This window comes from Vipera ursinii (assembly GCF_947247035.1).
Source record: "Vipera ursinii genome assembly, chromosome: 7".
In the NCBI taxonomy this organism is placed as follows: Eukaryota; Metazoa; Chordata; class Lepidosauria; order Squamata; family Viperidae; genus Vipera; species Vipera ursinii.
Genome location: NC_139521.1, coordinates 55,988,799 through 56,001,817, shown reverse-complemented (window position 1 = coordinate 56,001,817; position 13,019 = coordinate 55,988,799). Strand labels below are relative to the sequence as shown.

The 13,019-nt window shown below is 35.1% G+C and overlaps 1 protein-coding gene and 1 long non-coding RNA gene across 6 annotated transcripts in view; both read right to left on the bottom strand.

The window, feature by feature from the left end:
* The window catches only part of LOC310643071, a 937,169-nt gene that overhangs the window by 909,502 nt on the left and 14,648 nt on the right, over positions 1 to 13,019 (bottom strand). The gene's annotated exons all lie outside the window — the stretch shown is intronic.
* The window catches only part of LEF1 (lymphoid enhancer binding factor 1), a gene marked incomplete at both ends in the record, with an annotated part of 109,107 nt that overhangs the window by 91,643 nt on the left and 4,445 nt on the right, over positions 1 to 13,019 (bottom strand). For all 5 annotated transcript variants that reach the window (XM_083368084.1, XM_083368085.1, XM_083368086.1 and 2 more), the window contains one exon: positions 12,735 to 12,868. In XM_083368084.1, coding sequence (XP_083224210.1) covers positions 12,735 to 12,868 — 134 coding nt within the window. The remainder of the gene's footprint in view (positions 1 to 12,734; positions 12,869 to 13,019) is intronic.

Here is a 13,019-nt window from a genome sequence, read left to right as displayed (position 1 = left end):
ATTTCAAAGAAAAATGCTTCTAAAAACTCAAAGCAAAGTACAAAGAAAGTGGATGATTAGTGTGTTCTAGCAAAGAATGGGGAAAACAATCAGTTTCATTTTGGTTATTGCCAATTCGTGCCAAAGCTTTCTGTCATTACAACTGTAATGTCTGTTTTAATTTACAGCAAAAATTATAAGGATGCACGTCACACAATTTTTAAAGATAATCCTTTTTAATAAAAATATATTTTGGAATTCAGTATTACATCACACAGACTTATCTTCTGTGCAGAGTTGTGCAGAGTTTAAGAGCAGATATCTAATTTTTCTTGAGATTCATATACCAAGTCTTCAGAAATCTGGACAGCCTCTGGCTAGTAAAAATCACTTTCTTGCATGGAAGCTTTTATAGCCTGGAATAAAGTTAGTGGTTCTTACGTTTAAAAATTACGTGCATGGTGAAGAAATAACAATAAGCCTGACAAACGTCTAAGTTTTAAGAGAGGAAGTAATTTCTGGGGTCTAAGTAGAAGGCTGTTAAAGGACATACATAAAAACTTTTATTTTATTACAGGTCACTTCAAAATACACCTTCATTTTAAATGATGACTACTAGATCAAAATGCAAGCCCAGAAACCGTTCTAGGACAACTGCTAGTATCAGTTTTAAAACATCTCCTGAAGGCAAACCTGCATAGCTTTGCTAGGAAATAGGAATGCAGGAATGCAAGAGGTGGAAATGCCAATTTCTGCTTTGTCAACAGAGCAGTTCTTGACAACAGAAAAAGCTTCTTTATATAAATAGGTAGAGATCTTTCCATCCCACTTTCAATTGTTAATATTAGGAAGAGACATAATAACTTTTTCTAGCCCAAATAAATAAATTGCATATCTGTTTAGTTGAACTAGTTCTAGTATTGAAGATTTGATTACATGAAATTTCTCATAGTATTCTCTCGTAAGGGTGTGTCAATAATGATGATTCTAATTAATTAATATTCCCAGTCTTTCAAAATCTTGAAATATTTGGATTTGGATAGTTTGTTAGGAGGTCTGTTTAGGCTATTGGAGATGACTAGTGGAGTTGATGCTGAGAGCTAATGACAACAACTTTCTTTATGAAAGGACCTCTGTTTCAAAACATACCGTGGCTGTATGAAGACACTCCCTCTCCACATCCATTACATATTTCATGCATGCTTATTCCAAGATCTAACTTTTAAATTTCCAAATATTTACTGTTCATATATTGGCTGGGTTCACAGATTGTACAACAGCACGACAGGTTTTGACTGGTCTTAGCCAAATTTATTTTATCCCACCTTTATTATTTTTACAAGTAACTCGAGGTGGTGAACATATCCAACACACATTACTCGTCCCATTTTCTCCACAACAACAACCCCGTGAGGTGGGTTGGGCTGAGAGAAAATGAATGGCCCAAAGTCACCCAGATGGTGTTTATGTTAAAGGTGAGACTTGAAATCATGGTCTCCCGCTTTCTAGCCTGGCAACTTAACCACTAGACTGAACTGGCTCTCTATTTGTTATATTGCCCATTTTTAATTTATAGATTGATCACATTTATAGTCACCCATATCACCAAAGGTGACTCTGGGTAAAACACAATCACCCATGCATTGTAGTTTCTAAACCAAACTTTAGGATTGTAACATGATATTATGCAATCAACTAACGACTATATATTAGGAGACTAGAGAAACCTTTTTTTGCCTTTCTTAATGTAGATCTTAAGGCATAATCTTTTAGAGCGACATGCCAGATTGTTCACCCATTCTTTTTACCTTGCATCAGATTAATATGTTTAATACACATGTACACATTAATATGCCTTAACATTCAGAATGTCTAAGCCTAGTCAGAGAAATATACTAACACATTAGATAGATTCAAATAGACTAGTTTATTGAATGCAAAAGTTAATTTAGAAGCAAGTTAATACATATGCACACACATTTGTACTACTGTATTTAAAAGTGGTGAATGACTGGGATACTTCATCTAATACATGTATCCCATAACTAATACGGGAAAATGCTTTTTTTTCTTTGGGAAAATGAATAGAAACATGGTTCATTCTTTCGTATATTGCCTCATAAAATAGTAAAGTGTTGCTCTGAGGAAGGTAAAAATCCACCAACAAAAAAATAATTAGATGGATCTTTACTCTCTTAACTACCAAAAGTATAAAGTACAAAGGAAGTCCATTTTTACTAGAAAGCTGAAATCAATTAGATCTCTGCATCAATTTTATTTATAACAACTTGTTTTTGGAACACACTGTTACTAAATGAGCCTAATGAAATCTGTATAACAACCAACCTGTACTTATTCTAAAAAATATTAACCCAAGCTTATTTCAATGAAAGAATGTCATCTCTTAATATTTATTTCATATTACTTTGAGGTATTTGGAAATATGCCTGTGTAAGAAACTGTGGACAGTGGAATAATTCTGTAGCAGCTATTCAGTCTGCTTAGGAGATATTTGATTCTTGTTCCAGCATTAAGTATTGAAAAAAAATATTATGTTGACTATCACAAGTGCACATTTTAATAATGATATCTTAAGAAATAATGCAAATTGTAAAGATTTAAGATGTATCAATTAAAATTAAATATTTATTTGGATGTCTGAATGCAAGTACAAAAAGTTTTCTAAAAAGTACTTCGTGAAGTTATTTCCGCTATTTTGTAAAATATTTCAATATTACTTTCCATTGTAATAGATAAGTCTGACAGTTTTATTTCTACCCAAAGCATTTGAAGTCTACATTAGTCTAGACAAAGAGGATACACCTCTGGAGAGCTTGTATCAACCTCATTGCCACTTAAATCAACAAATGTGGCAATATATAATGACACTTTCCAGATGTGTAAGGCAGTGTTTTTTTTTCTTTTCAGTTTGTGCTATATTGAGCAATTGTTCCAGAGTTTCCAAATGCCAGATCAGTTTTTGTTTATAGTTGGGCCTTTCCAGTCTTAAATTGTAATTCTCCGAGGATAATTTGAAGACCTTGACAGATATATCTACTATACTAAAGTACTATACAGTACAGAGAAAATGAACACATCCAGAATGGCAGAGTTTGCAGGGTGAGATATTCACAATGTAGAACAATACAGAAAGCATCAAGCTTTCTGTTAAAATAGCATAGGCAACAGGATGCTGAATTACATTGCCCAACCCTCCTTGCCATTGACCATAGTTTGTCAGCAACACCTGGAGTGCCCTAGGTTGCTAATCCATGTGCTGCTGCAAACAATAGGCAATGTACTTAGCTTTCAGGCTGAGCTCCTTGCTAATCTACTCTAAATTTTTATTCCGAAGTGCCAGATTACAGCCTTAACACTTGCACCCATAAATGTTTCCCAAGGTGGTTAATTTCTACTCCACAGAATAGATTATGAAAATCTATTTGCATCATGGGTTTTTATCCTATGTTAAGGTATTACCTGGTTTTCATTAGTATGTGGCATTAACTGCCCAAGTGTATTGTGCAAACCATAGTTTGTCTGAACATGTGGGAACCCAAACATGGTTTAATTAAACTATAATTCAGAATTTAATTCAGACCACAAACCTTGCCATAGCTCACAAATTATATGAAGAAGAAATGTATTAACTTGAATAATATATAACCAAATGCATGTAGTTGGCAATTAATGTTTTATTTCCAACAACATTTAGATCCAAACAGAACTTTTACTAGTTTAACCACACCAAGCAGACCAGTATCTTTTAAGCACAGTTACAGATCAACACAATGCCTGTTTGCCAGATATTGGGAAATTCCTAGCTAGACAGGAAGGAGGGATTAAGTAGGGAGTTAGCCTTGAGTTGTGATGCAGCTGCAAAGATCCAGGACTGGTACCCACCCACCCCAAACTCCATGGAATCTTATCTATCAATTCCCAAGAGAAGGCAGGGGGGCAGAGATCTACCCCAAGGCCCCTTTCTTGTGGGGTACCCCAGGGGTCGGTTCTCTCCCCCCTCCTTTTTAACATCTATATGAAGCCGCTGGGTGAGATCATCCGTGGCTTTGGGGTGAGGTATCACCAATATGCTGATGATACCCAGTTGTTTATCTCCACCCCGAGCCAACCCGGTGATGCCCTTGACATGATGTCCCGGTGCCTGGAGGTGGTGCGGGTCTGGATGGGAAGGAACAGGCTCAGCTGAAACCCTCCAAGACCGAGTGGCTGTGGATACCGGCATCTCGTATTGTCCAACATGTTCCACCTCTTTTGATGGGGGGGAGCTATTGCCCTCCTCAGAAAGGGCCCGCAACTTGGGTGTCCTCCTGGATTCAAGGCTTAATTTGGAGGATCATCTAACTGCTGTGACCAGGGGGGCCTTTGCACAGGTTCGCCTGGTGCGCCAGTTGCGCCCCTTTTTGGACTGAGATGCTCTATGCACAATCACGCATGCCCTTGTCACTTCTCACCTGGATTACTGCAATGCTCTCTACATGGGGCTGCCCTTGAGGTTCACCCAGAGGCTTCAACTGGTGCAAAATGCGGCCGTGTGGGTGCTTATGGGAGTATCTCGATACTCCCATGTTACACCACTCCTGCACGAGCTGCATTGGCTTCCGGTTGCCCTCCAGGTGCGATTCAAGGTGCTAGTAATTACCTTTAAAGCCCTACATGGCTTAGGCCCGGGGTACTTGCGAGACCACCTGCTGCCAATGTCAACCTCCCAGTTGGCCTTCTCAGGGTGCCGTCGGCCAGGCAATGCCGGCTGGCAACCCCCAGGGGAAGAGCCTTCTCTGTGGACATGCCGACCCTCTGGAATTAACTGCCTCCGGAGCTGCGGACGGCCCCTGACAGTATAGATTCCTATACTGTAGACAGAATACAATAAAGTAGTTAGCTTGAATTCTACATGTGTAGATCTGGTTACTTGCATCTGATGCCAATACAGTATAGGTTTCTGTAGCTCTTTTTCCAATTGTTGCGTTTAAGGTTAACAATATAAATTTTCCTTTTACTTTGCTTCTTCAAGACCCTCTGACACTACTATTTTGTAAAGTAGGGTTCAAGTCAGGATGGTTTCTAGTAGAAACAATCTGGTGCCTAAATCTTACACTTTCCTATCATTCTTCCCATCTACTTCACCCTCCTGGCCTCCATTCTCCCCTGTTTTTTCTACAGTTCATCAAACTTATCCAATCATTGAAGGCGGGAATAAATGTAATTGTAGCTGTTACTACGGACTGGGTCGCTAACATTATATATATATAATAATCCCTCCCTGATATAGCTGACAAAGCGAGAAAGAGCCTGTGGCCTAGAGGTTAACATAATTGCCTAACGTGCAAGCAGCCCAGGTTCGAATCTCAGAAGGGTGTGGCTGGCTGATGAGAGCAAAGCGGCTTGAAATAACTATACCAGGTTCGAATCTCAGAAGGGTGTGGCTGGCTGATGAGAGCAAATGCCTCCTTAAGTAACACCAGCTGCCTGCAATTAGTGCAGGTTCGCATCCCACCAGGCTCAAGGTTGACTCAGCCTTCCATCCTTCCGAGGTAGGTAAAATGAGGACCCAGATTGTTGGGGGCAATAAGATGACTTTGTAATAATGCCGCTTGTGAAAGCCCTAATAAGCAGGCATATACATAGAATGAAGGCTACTGCTAAGCTTGTAAGCCGCCCTGAGTCTTCGGAGAAGGGCGGGATATAAATGGAATTAAAATAAAATAAAAATAAATAAAATAAAATAACTATACCAGTCTCCCTTTAATTCTTTGTTAGCAATCCAAATTATATATCAGTTTCTATAGTTTTCTGTTATTACATTTGTCTAACTGGGTGATCTTGCACAATAGTAAAAAAATAAAAACAAAAAGATATAAACAGTATATATAAACTTTTAGTACACTAGCACCACAATCAATATTTTTACATTTGCTGGGCAATGAGGTCAGCAACTAGCAATTCATTTCACCTGTACAGTAGTCCTTGATTTACAACAGTTCATTTAGTGACCATTTGAAGTTACAACAGCACTGAACAAACTGACCTATGACCGTTTTTCACACTTACGACTGTTGTGGCATCCCAAAGGTCACAAGTTCAAAATTCAGATGCTTGGCAACTGGTTCATATTTATGACAGTTACAATGTCCTGGGATCAGGTGAGAACGTTTTGCAAACTTCTGACAAGCAACGTCAATCAGGAGACAGATTTACTTAGCAACTGTGTTTATTAACTTAACTGCAGTGATTTGCTTAAATGTGGCAAGAAAGGTAGTAAAATGGGGCAAAATTCATTTAACAAATGTCCCACTTAAGAACAGAAACTTTGGGGTCAATTGTGGTCGTAAATTGAGGACTACCTGTCTTTATTTTAACAAAGAAAATAGTTAGTGTGAGTGAATGCAAAAACTAAAGAGGAATAAGTTTGCCTATGAAGATTTTTGCCAGAATATGAGCAGGTTCGTTGAGGAATTGTAAAAAAAAAAAGTCAGTTTAAATCCTGGAATGTTTTACATGTGGAGGTGAAGACTGGTCATTAAATGTTATACATGTGAGTGTATGCATAGAATAAGGAATAACAAAAAATATACAATGTCCTCTTACTTTAACAAAGACATTTAATGAATGTTTGGATAAATGTATAAGGAATGCTTGCGATGACATTAGATGTGGTCATTGGACATGAATGTTAATTTACTTTTTTGTGAAGGCAATGTTATGTAGCTGGCTGAAGTCTGGAAAGGTTGTCAGATATTAAACAACAAGGAGTAATAATCCAACAATATATTGAAGATAAAGATAGGTGTGTTCAACAGGAAAAAAATGAACATTTGCAAGTTATATAGGGAGTGAGAAGAAGTACAGTAAGTAAATAAACATGCACACTTTGATAGAAAGTCCATCTCAGATAAAGAAATAGATGGAGAATCTTAAAATTTAAATTTTGGCAGTGAAATAATATGTACTATATTGTCTATTACGATGAATGAATGCATATAGAAAGTCAAAATAGTAGCATATGAAAATGTATTTGTGAATACTTTCTAATATGGAAAGGAGATTTGGGTATGTCAGGAGAAACAACATGTGCAATGAAAAACGAGTGAATGTATAGAAAACTGAATGGCCAATGTTAAAGAAGTACCATGAAGAGATTTGGTATAAGCAGAAAATTTTAAAAACAGAATTGCAAAACATCAAAGAAGAGTCATCAAATCAACAAAAAAAAGGAAAATAATAATGGAATGTATGAGATCTTTAAAAAGACAGAAGTGAGAAGACACGGTAGCATATGAAGTGATGAATGGCTGAAGTGAGAAGAGGAAGGGTTTGCAAAAAGAGTAAGCACTATATGGTGAATTATATAGATATAAAATAGATTTTTTGTTTCCTTTTCATGATCTTTAATCTTTAATTTTTGCTTACTATTCCTTACTTGGCACTTGACACAATACTGTTCATCCAAAAAAAGAAGTAAAATCCTGGGCATTTATATATGCACTGGGTGAATGATGGTTTTAAGTTCAATAAACAATCCTGCCCTTTAAAATATTCATATAACATTATTGTATGCATAGTCTTCCCCATTAAATAATTTCATTCAGCCTTTCCAAACAATGCTACCATTAGCTATGCAAGATGGAGAAGAAAGGATATTAAAGATATTTATTTAAAATGCTTATATAGCCAAACCTTTGTTTAAATCCATTATTATGCAGAGAAACACAAATATGCATTCAATATCATTTGAATGAACCAGGAGCACTGGAATTTTGTCATGTCTTAATCCTTTTAAGGTGTATGTATATGTGCATATGGGCATATTTTAAAATCTACCTGAGCTCAAAATGTTATTTTCTTAGTATCACTTGGTAAAGGACAATCTCTGTTGGCCAAGAGGTAAAAAAACCCATATCCTTTCAATGAATCTTTCCATGGAACATAAACATAGGCAGATTGCAAGGAGAAAATGCAAAATCTTTCACTTCTATATAATCAAATTGAAAGAGTTTGACCTTTAAGAAATACATTTTCTATGGTTCTGCAAATTTCCAAATTTTACTATTGAAAACCTTTGAAAATTACCAAGAAAAAGATGCTACAATTAGGAATACGTAATAAATGTACTCTACCAATTTATGTATAAGAATTTTTTTCCCTCCAAGAACAGTTTATTTTTTAAAGCCTACAGTACAAGAACAGTATAGATACTATAATGTACATATAATATACAAGATTATATTCTTAATTATCTGTGCATCCTCTGGCTTAAATTATTGCTTGTGCTACACTATTTGCCACAATATGCCTTCCTTCCTTGCAATTCTTTAAGAATTATATAAAAAACTTTCAAAATAAAATAAAAGCATTGTACTCTGAAATTAAAATTAAATTCCTTTCACCATATAATCAGGCTTTTAGTAACATGTTCTCACATTTGGGTAGCTTCTATTCACATACATATTGGATATCACTAAGATTGGGATGCTTCTTAAAATGAAGGTAAGATTCAACTTTGATACTGCAAATTACATTTATAGCAGTTTTAAAAACTTAGTGCTTAGTCATTTACTATTCAAGAAAGCATATGGCTCTTCCATTGAGCAAAATATTTTTTAAGTAGCAATCTAATAATTGCAACAAGAAACATCTTACTGAGAATCCAAGACTACGTAGCACAGAATTAGTTAATGTTGCCAACCCAAAATTTTACTCAACCTCTAATCTAATTGCTTGGGAAAGAGATGCATACAGATTGGTCAATATGTGCAGTTATTTACAGGAATAAAACACATGAACGTATACATAGCTCACTTTCTTCTCTATCCCTTTCCATTAGTTCCCACAATGCTATGTCAGGAACTGCCAAAAGGGGACCCAAAGCTATGCTCACAAGGATTAAACATCTCAAACATTTGTGCTACGTGATAGCTTGCTTTGAGAAAGGCAGGCTTTTGCCTTTCAGGGCTCCACCTGCTTCTCCTGCATCCTTCCATAGTTTATAGCAGCCTCTTAGTAAATCTGATGGTTGTAACTTCAGACATTCCATGATAATATGATGAATTTCAGAAAGAAAGTAAGCTATGTAAAATATAACAGGAGAGCTTTTGAAAGAAAATAAGTAACTGTTAAAAGATTGTTCCAACAAAAAACAGTAATCATTCTCATTGTTTATAGCACAATTTATTATTTTAGGAAATTCACTCTATTACAGAGTAAGGTTTTTTATAGATTTTTTAATATTTCACATAATTCAGCCTACTCAAATTTCTGTATGCTTAGTTGTTATATATTACTGAAAAGAGATTTTGTAACCAAGATATGATGAGGAGTTATCACATAATATATCTTGCTCATGGAAGGAACTATGCTCTGTAGCCCAACGATATGAGTAAAATTAGAGGAATCAAGATGTAGAAAGAAAACTCCTAATACTGTAGATGCCCAGACTTACTCATCCCTACATAAAGCTGCAACTTTCCCCCAAATAATCTAGAGTACCATACATACAGATACTATATACAATTTATCTAACAGAGTGCAATTTTGAAATCATAGCATCAGAATGTACATTGAAAACTGTGCCAAAAAACACTGACACATATATTGCTGTTCTACTACACTACCACATTCAAATACAAGTGCCCTATTAGCAATATCCTTTGGCTTGGTGTCTTATGCAATATGCATTCAAGTGTTTATATGAGCTGCATTAAAACATATTTTAGAGAATTTTTGTATGTACATTTCTTTTCAAGAGTATTTTCAGATGATTTACTCAAAATATTCAGGGTTGCAGAATTAGATTAGCATCCCAAGAAGAGGAAAAAATCACCAAGGGTTGCACACTATACATGTTTTTCCTCCACGTTGAAACAATGGCAACAGAACTTTTATTAGATAAGGGGAAAGTATATAAATCTTGTAATGGGATTCATTACATTCCCTGAACATCAATAAATCAATCAACTGAGTATAAGCTGAGAAAAAAAAAGCCGTTGCCCTTGAATTTGAACCATCATTATTTGAACTGACACGGGCAACATATATAGTCAATAGGTGAACATTTTGTTATGCTAATGAGAAATTCCACGTATGTAAATAAAACAGATCCACAGATATGGCTATTTCAATTCAACCAAGAACCATTTCCATGTAATCTATCAGAGCAGTTTGTTTGTTAGAATGAAGGCTATTGCTAAGCACATTGGTTTGTGCTTAAATTGTAAGCCACCCTGAGTCTTCGGAGAAGGGCGGGATATAAATAGAATTAAAATAAATAAATAAAAAATTTATTTATTTATTTATTTATTTATTTATTTACTTATTTACTTATTTATTTATTTATTTATTTATTTATTAAACAGATTTATATAGCCACCCAACTCACACACAGTAACTCCACATGGCATACAACAGTCCTCACTCTGAACCTGTCTAAAAAGAGAAAGATGAAGAAGCTGTGACAGAAAGTGGGGGTTCCCAAACTGGTGTATGCCAAGAAAGTACAAATCATGAGAAGTCTAGTGAGTTTAGGGGAGAATCCTCCTAAAGACTACTGCAAATATCCCCATTTTTCCCCCTCTCAATTTCCTCCCCAATTCAAATTACTTCCAATTCTAATCCTAACCCTCTATTCACTTCCTGTGTTATGGGATTTCATGTAAACTCTATAATTTTTTTAAAAACATACAAGGTGAATGAAATCATAAAGAATTTTCCATCCTATCACTGAATGACACAACCCACAATAAAACAATAGGAAAATACAAAATAATGACTAGCTTTCAACTATGGTGAAATCCCTAGTTCCAAAGTCTTCAGATATTTGAAAATGTATTTTGCTAAGAGTATGCCTTTATGTTCAAAGAGGTGCAATAAGTAGCTGATCAAGGTAATTACAGTGATATAGGAGAAGATACATTGATTATTTCAGAAAATGAACAATATAATTATCACCTTGTAAAGTCCCTTTACTACAAATATGTTTGATATAAGTTCTGGGAGTCTATTGTGCCATACTTTCTATTTTCTTAATTATCAAGCAAATCATTAAGTGCATAAAAGACTCAGAAATACTGATATGTCCAATACTGATATGATATTTAGCATTAAAATTATTCTCTTCTCTTCAACCATCACATTTCAGTTTAGGCAGAAATACAAAACCATTATAAGTTACTGGCACTCTCCAATACAGTTTCAACCTATTCATCAAGCCAAACCAATTATTAGTCTCTAGAGGAAGCCAATGAAAACATTTTGTAGAAGATAATATTTAACTATAAATTTTTAATTGTTTCATATATTGAATGTTTGGGCATTTGGCTTGTTTCTAGACAAATCGTAGCATGCTAATATACAACAAAATACTTCATGTTTGGAAGTATGCACATCACTGTGCCATCTCTTCTCAAAAGCACTGCAGATAACATTGCAATCCACCATCTCTAGATACACAATGCAATACATTCATGTTTACTTAGCAGTAAACCCCACCAACTTAAAACAGGATTACTACTGAAACAGATCAGGTCATTTTTAGACCATTTGAAACATGGCAGACTACTAAACCAAGTTTGCCATTAGATGCACATTGTCCCAGATGAACAAGAAATTTTGAAATTCTGGCTATATGATAAGATATCATGAGGACCTTTTTTATATGCCTGCATAATACTTTAGGATTATATGTGCATTTTATAGATGTGTGTTAAATTCTATGTCTCATGCAATCAGGGCTCAAAGACAGTTGAAATCATAAAGAATTGTGTGCCATCTAAAACAAATACATTTTAACATAAGCTGCTTTAGTACATTACAATTCACTTCACTTTCCATCTTTATAACATTTCAGTGTATAACACTTAGTGTTATAATAATCTTAGAGAGCACAATAACTTAAAAACTCAGAAACCCATAACCTCCTGTGGATTTTCCACCATGACTTAAATAATTTAAGCAAGCCCTAAACTAACACATTTTACATGAATGAAAAATTCCCAACGAGAAAAATAACATTAATCTTTGGGACCGTGAAAAATTAGCTCTTGCAATAATTTTCAGTTTTAAAATATGTTATTGTGGATATCAAATGGATAATAACCCTAGCTTTTTGTCTGAAGTATTGTCAATACTGAATACTTGTTCCCATTTTTATATTAATATAAAGGGAAAAATTTTGCCCAGCAAAAATAGATAAGATTGTCTTACCACTAGCCCAACTCAAACCCCAGATTTATTGGGTTTATCTAGTAAGATATGCTGGGGACTTCAGTCTCTTTAAACCTAGGTAACCACTAATGGAGCCGCCTTACACATGTTTCTCAGAACTAATCAGCTTAATTGTACCAATGAAGCTTAATCCTAAGAAAACTTAAAAGAAACTTAACAATTGTTTTGGCAACTGCCAGCATCTACAAAGATGTACTTCATAATGAACATCGCAAACATATGTCAATGGTTACATCTTCTATTGAAGTTATACCACCCAGTCATTCTGTACAATTTACCCCTTATGCTCTATTACAGGTTTCTGAATATTATTAAAAATGTCTGTATGCAATTAGAAATGATTCTGAAGAGAAGAATTGCCACATAGCAGGAAGGAGTCTTCTGAAATGTTATCAAAACTAAATATTTGCTGCTTGGTAAACAAAGCTTGTCTTTCCAAAGTTAGCTTTCCTTCATTCATTGCATTAAAAACAACACAGAGACACAGATACATATGTATATATAAGGAAAACACTTACTGTTCTAGGAATTGGTGGAGAAAGAGATCCATTAGACATATATGGATCATTGTTCATATTTGGCATCATGATATACCCGGAATAACCAGAATAAGAAGGTCCTTTATTGTACAAAACACCATCTGTGTGTTTACCTGTAAAAAGCAAGGGTTATTTTAGTCTGTTCTTTACATTTCTAATGTAAGAGAAATTTTCATATAACACGATCTTCATCAAGCAGCTTTAGCATTTTTTAAAGATTCATCTTTGCTTTCAGTCTTTTCTTAGTTAGGTTTTAAAACCTCT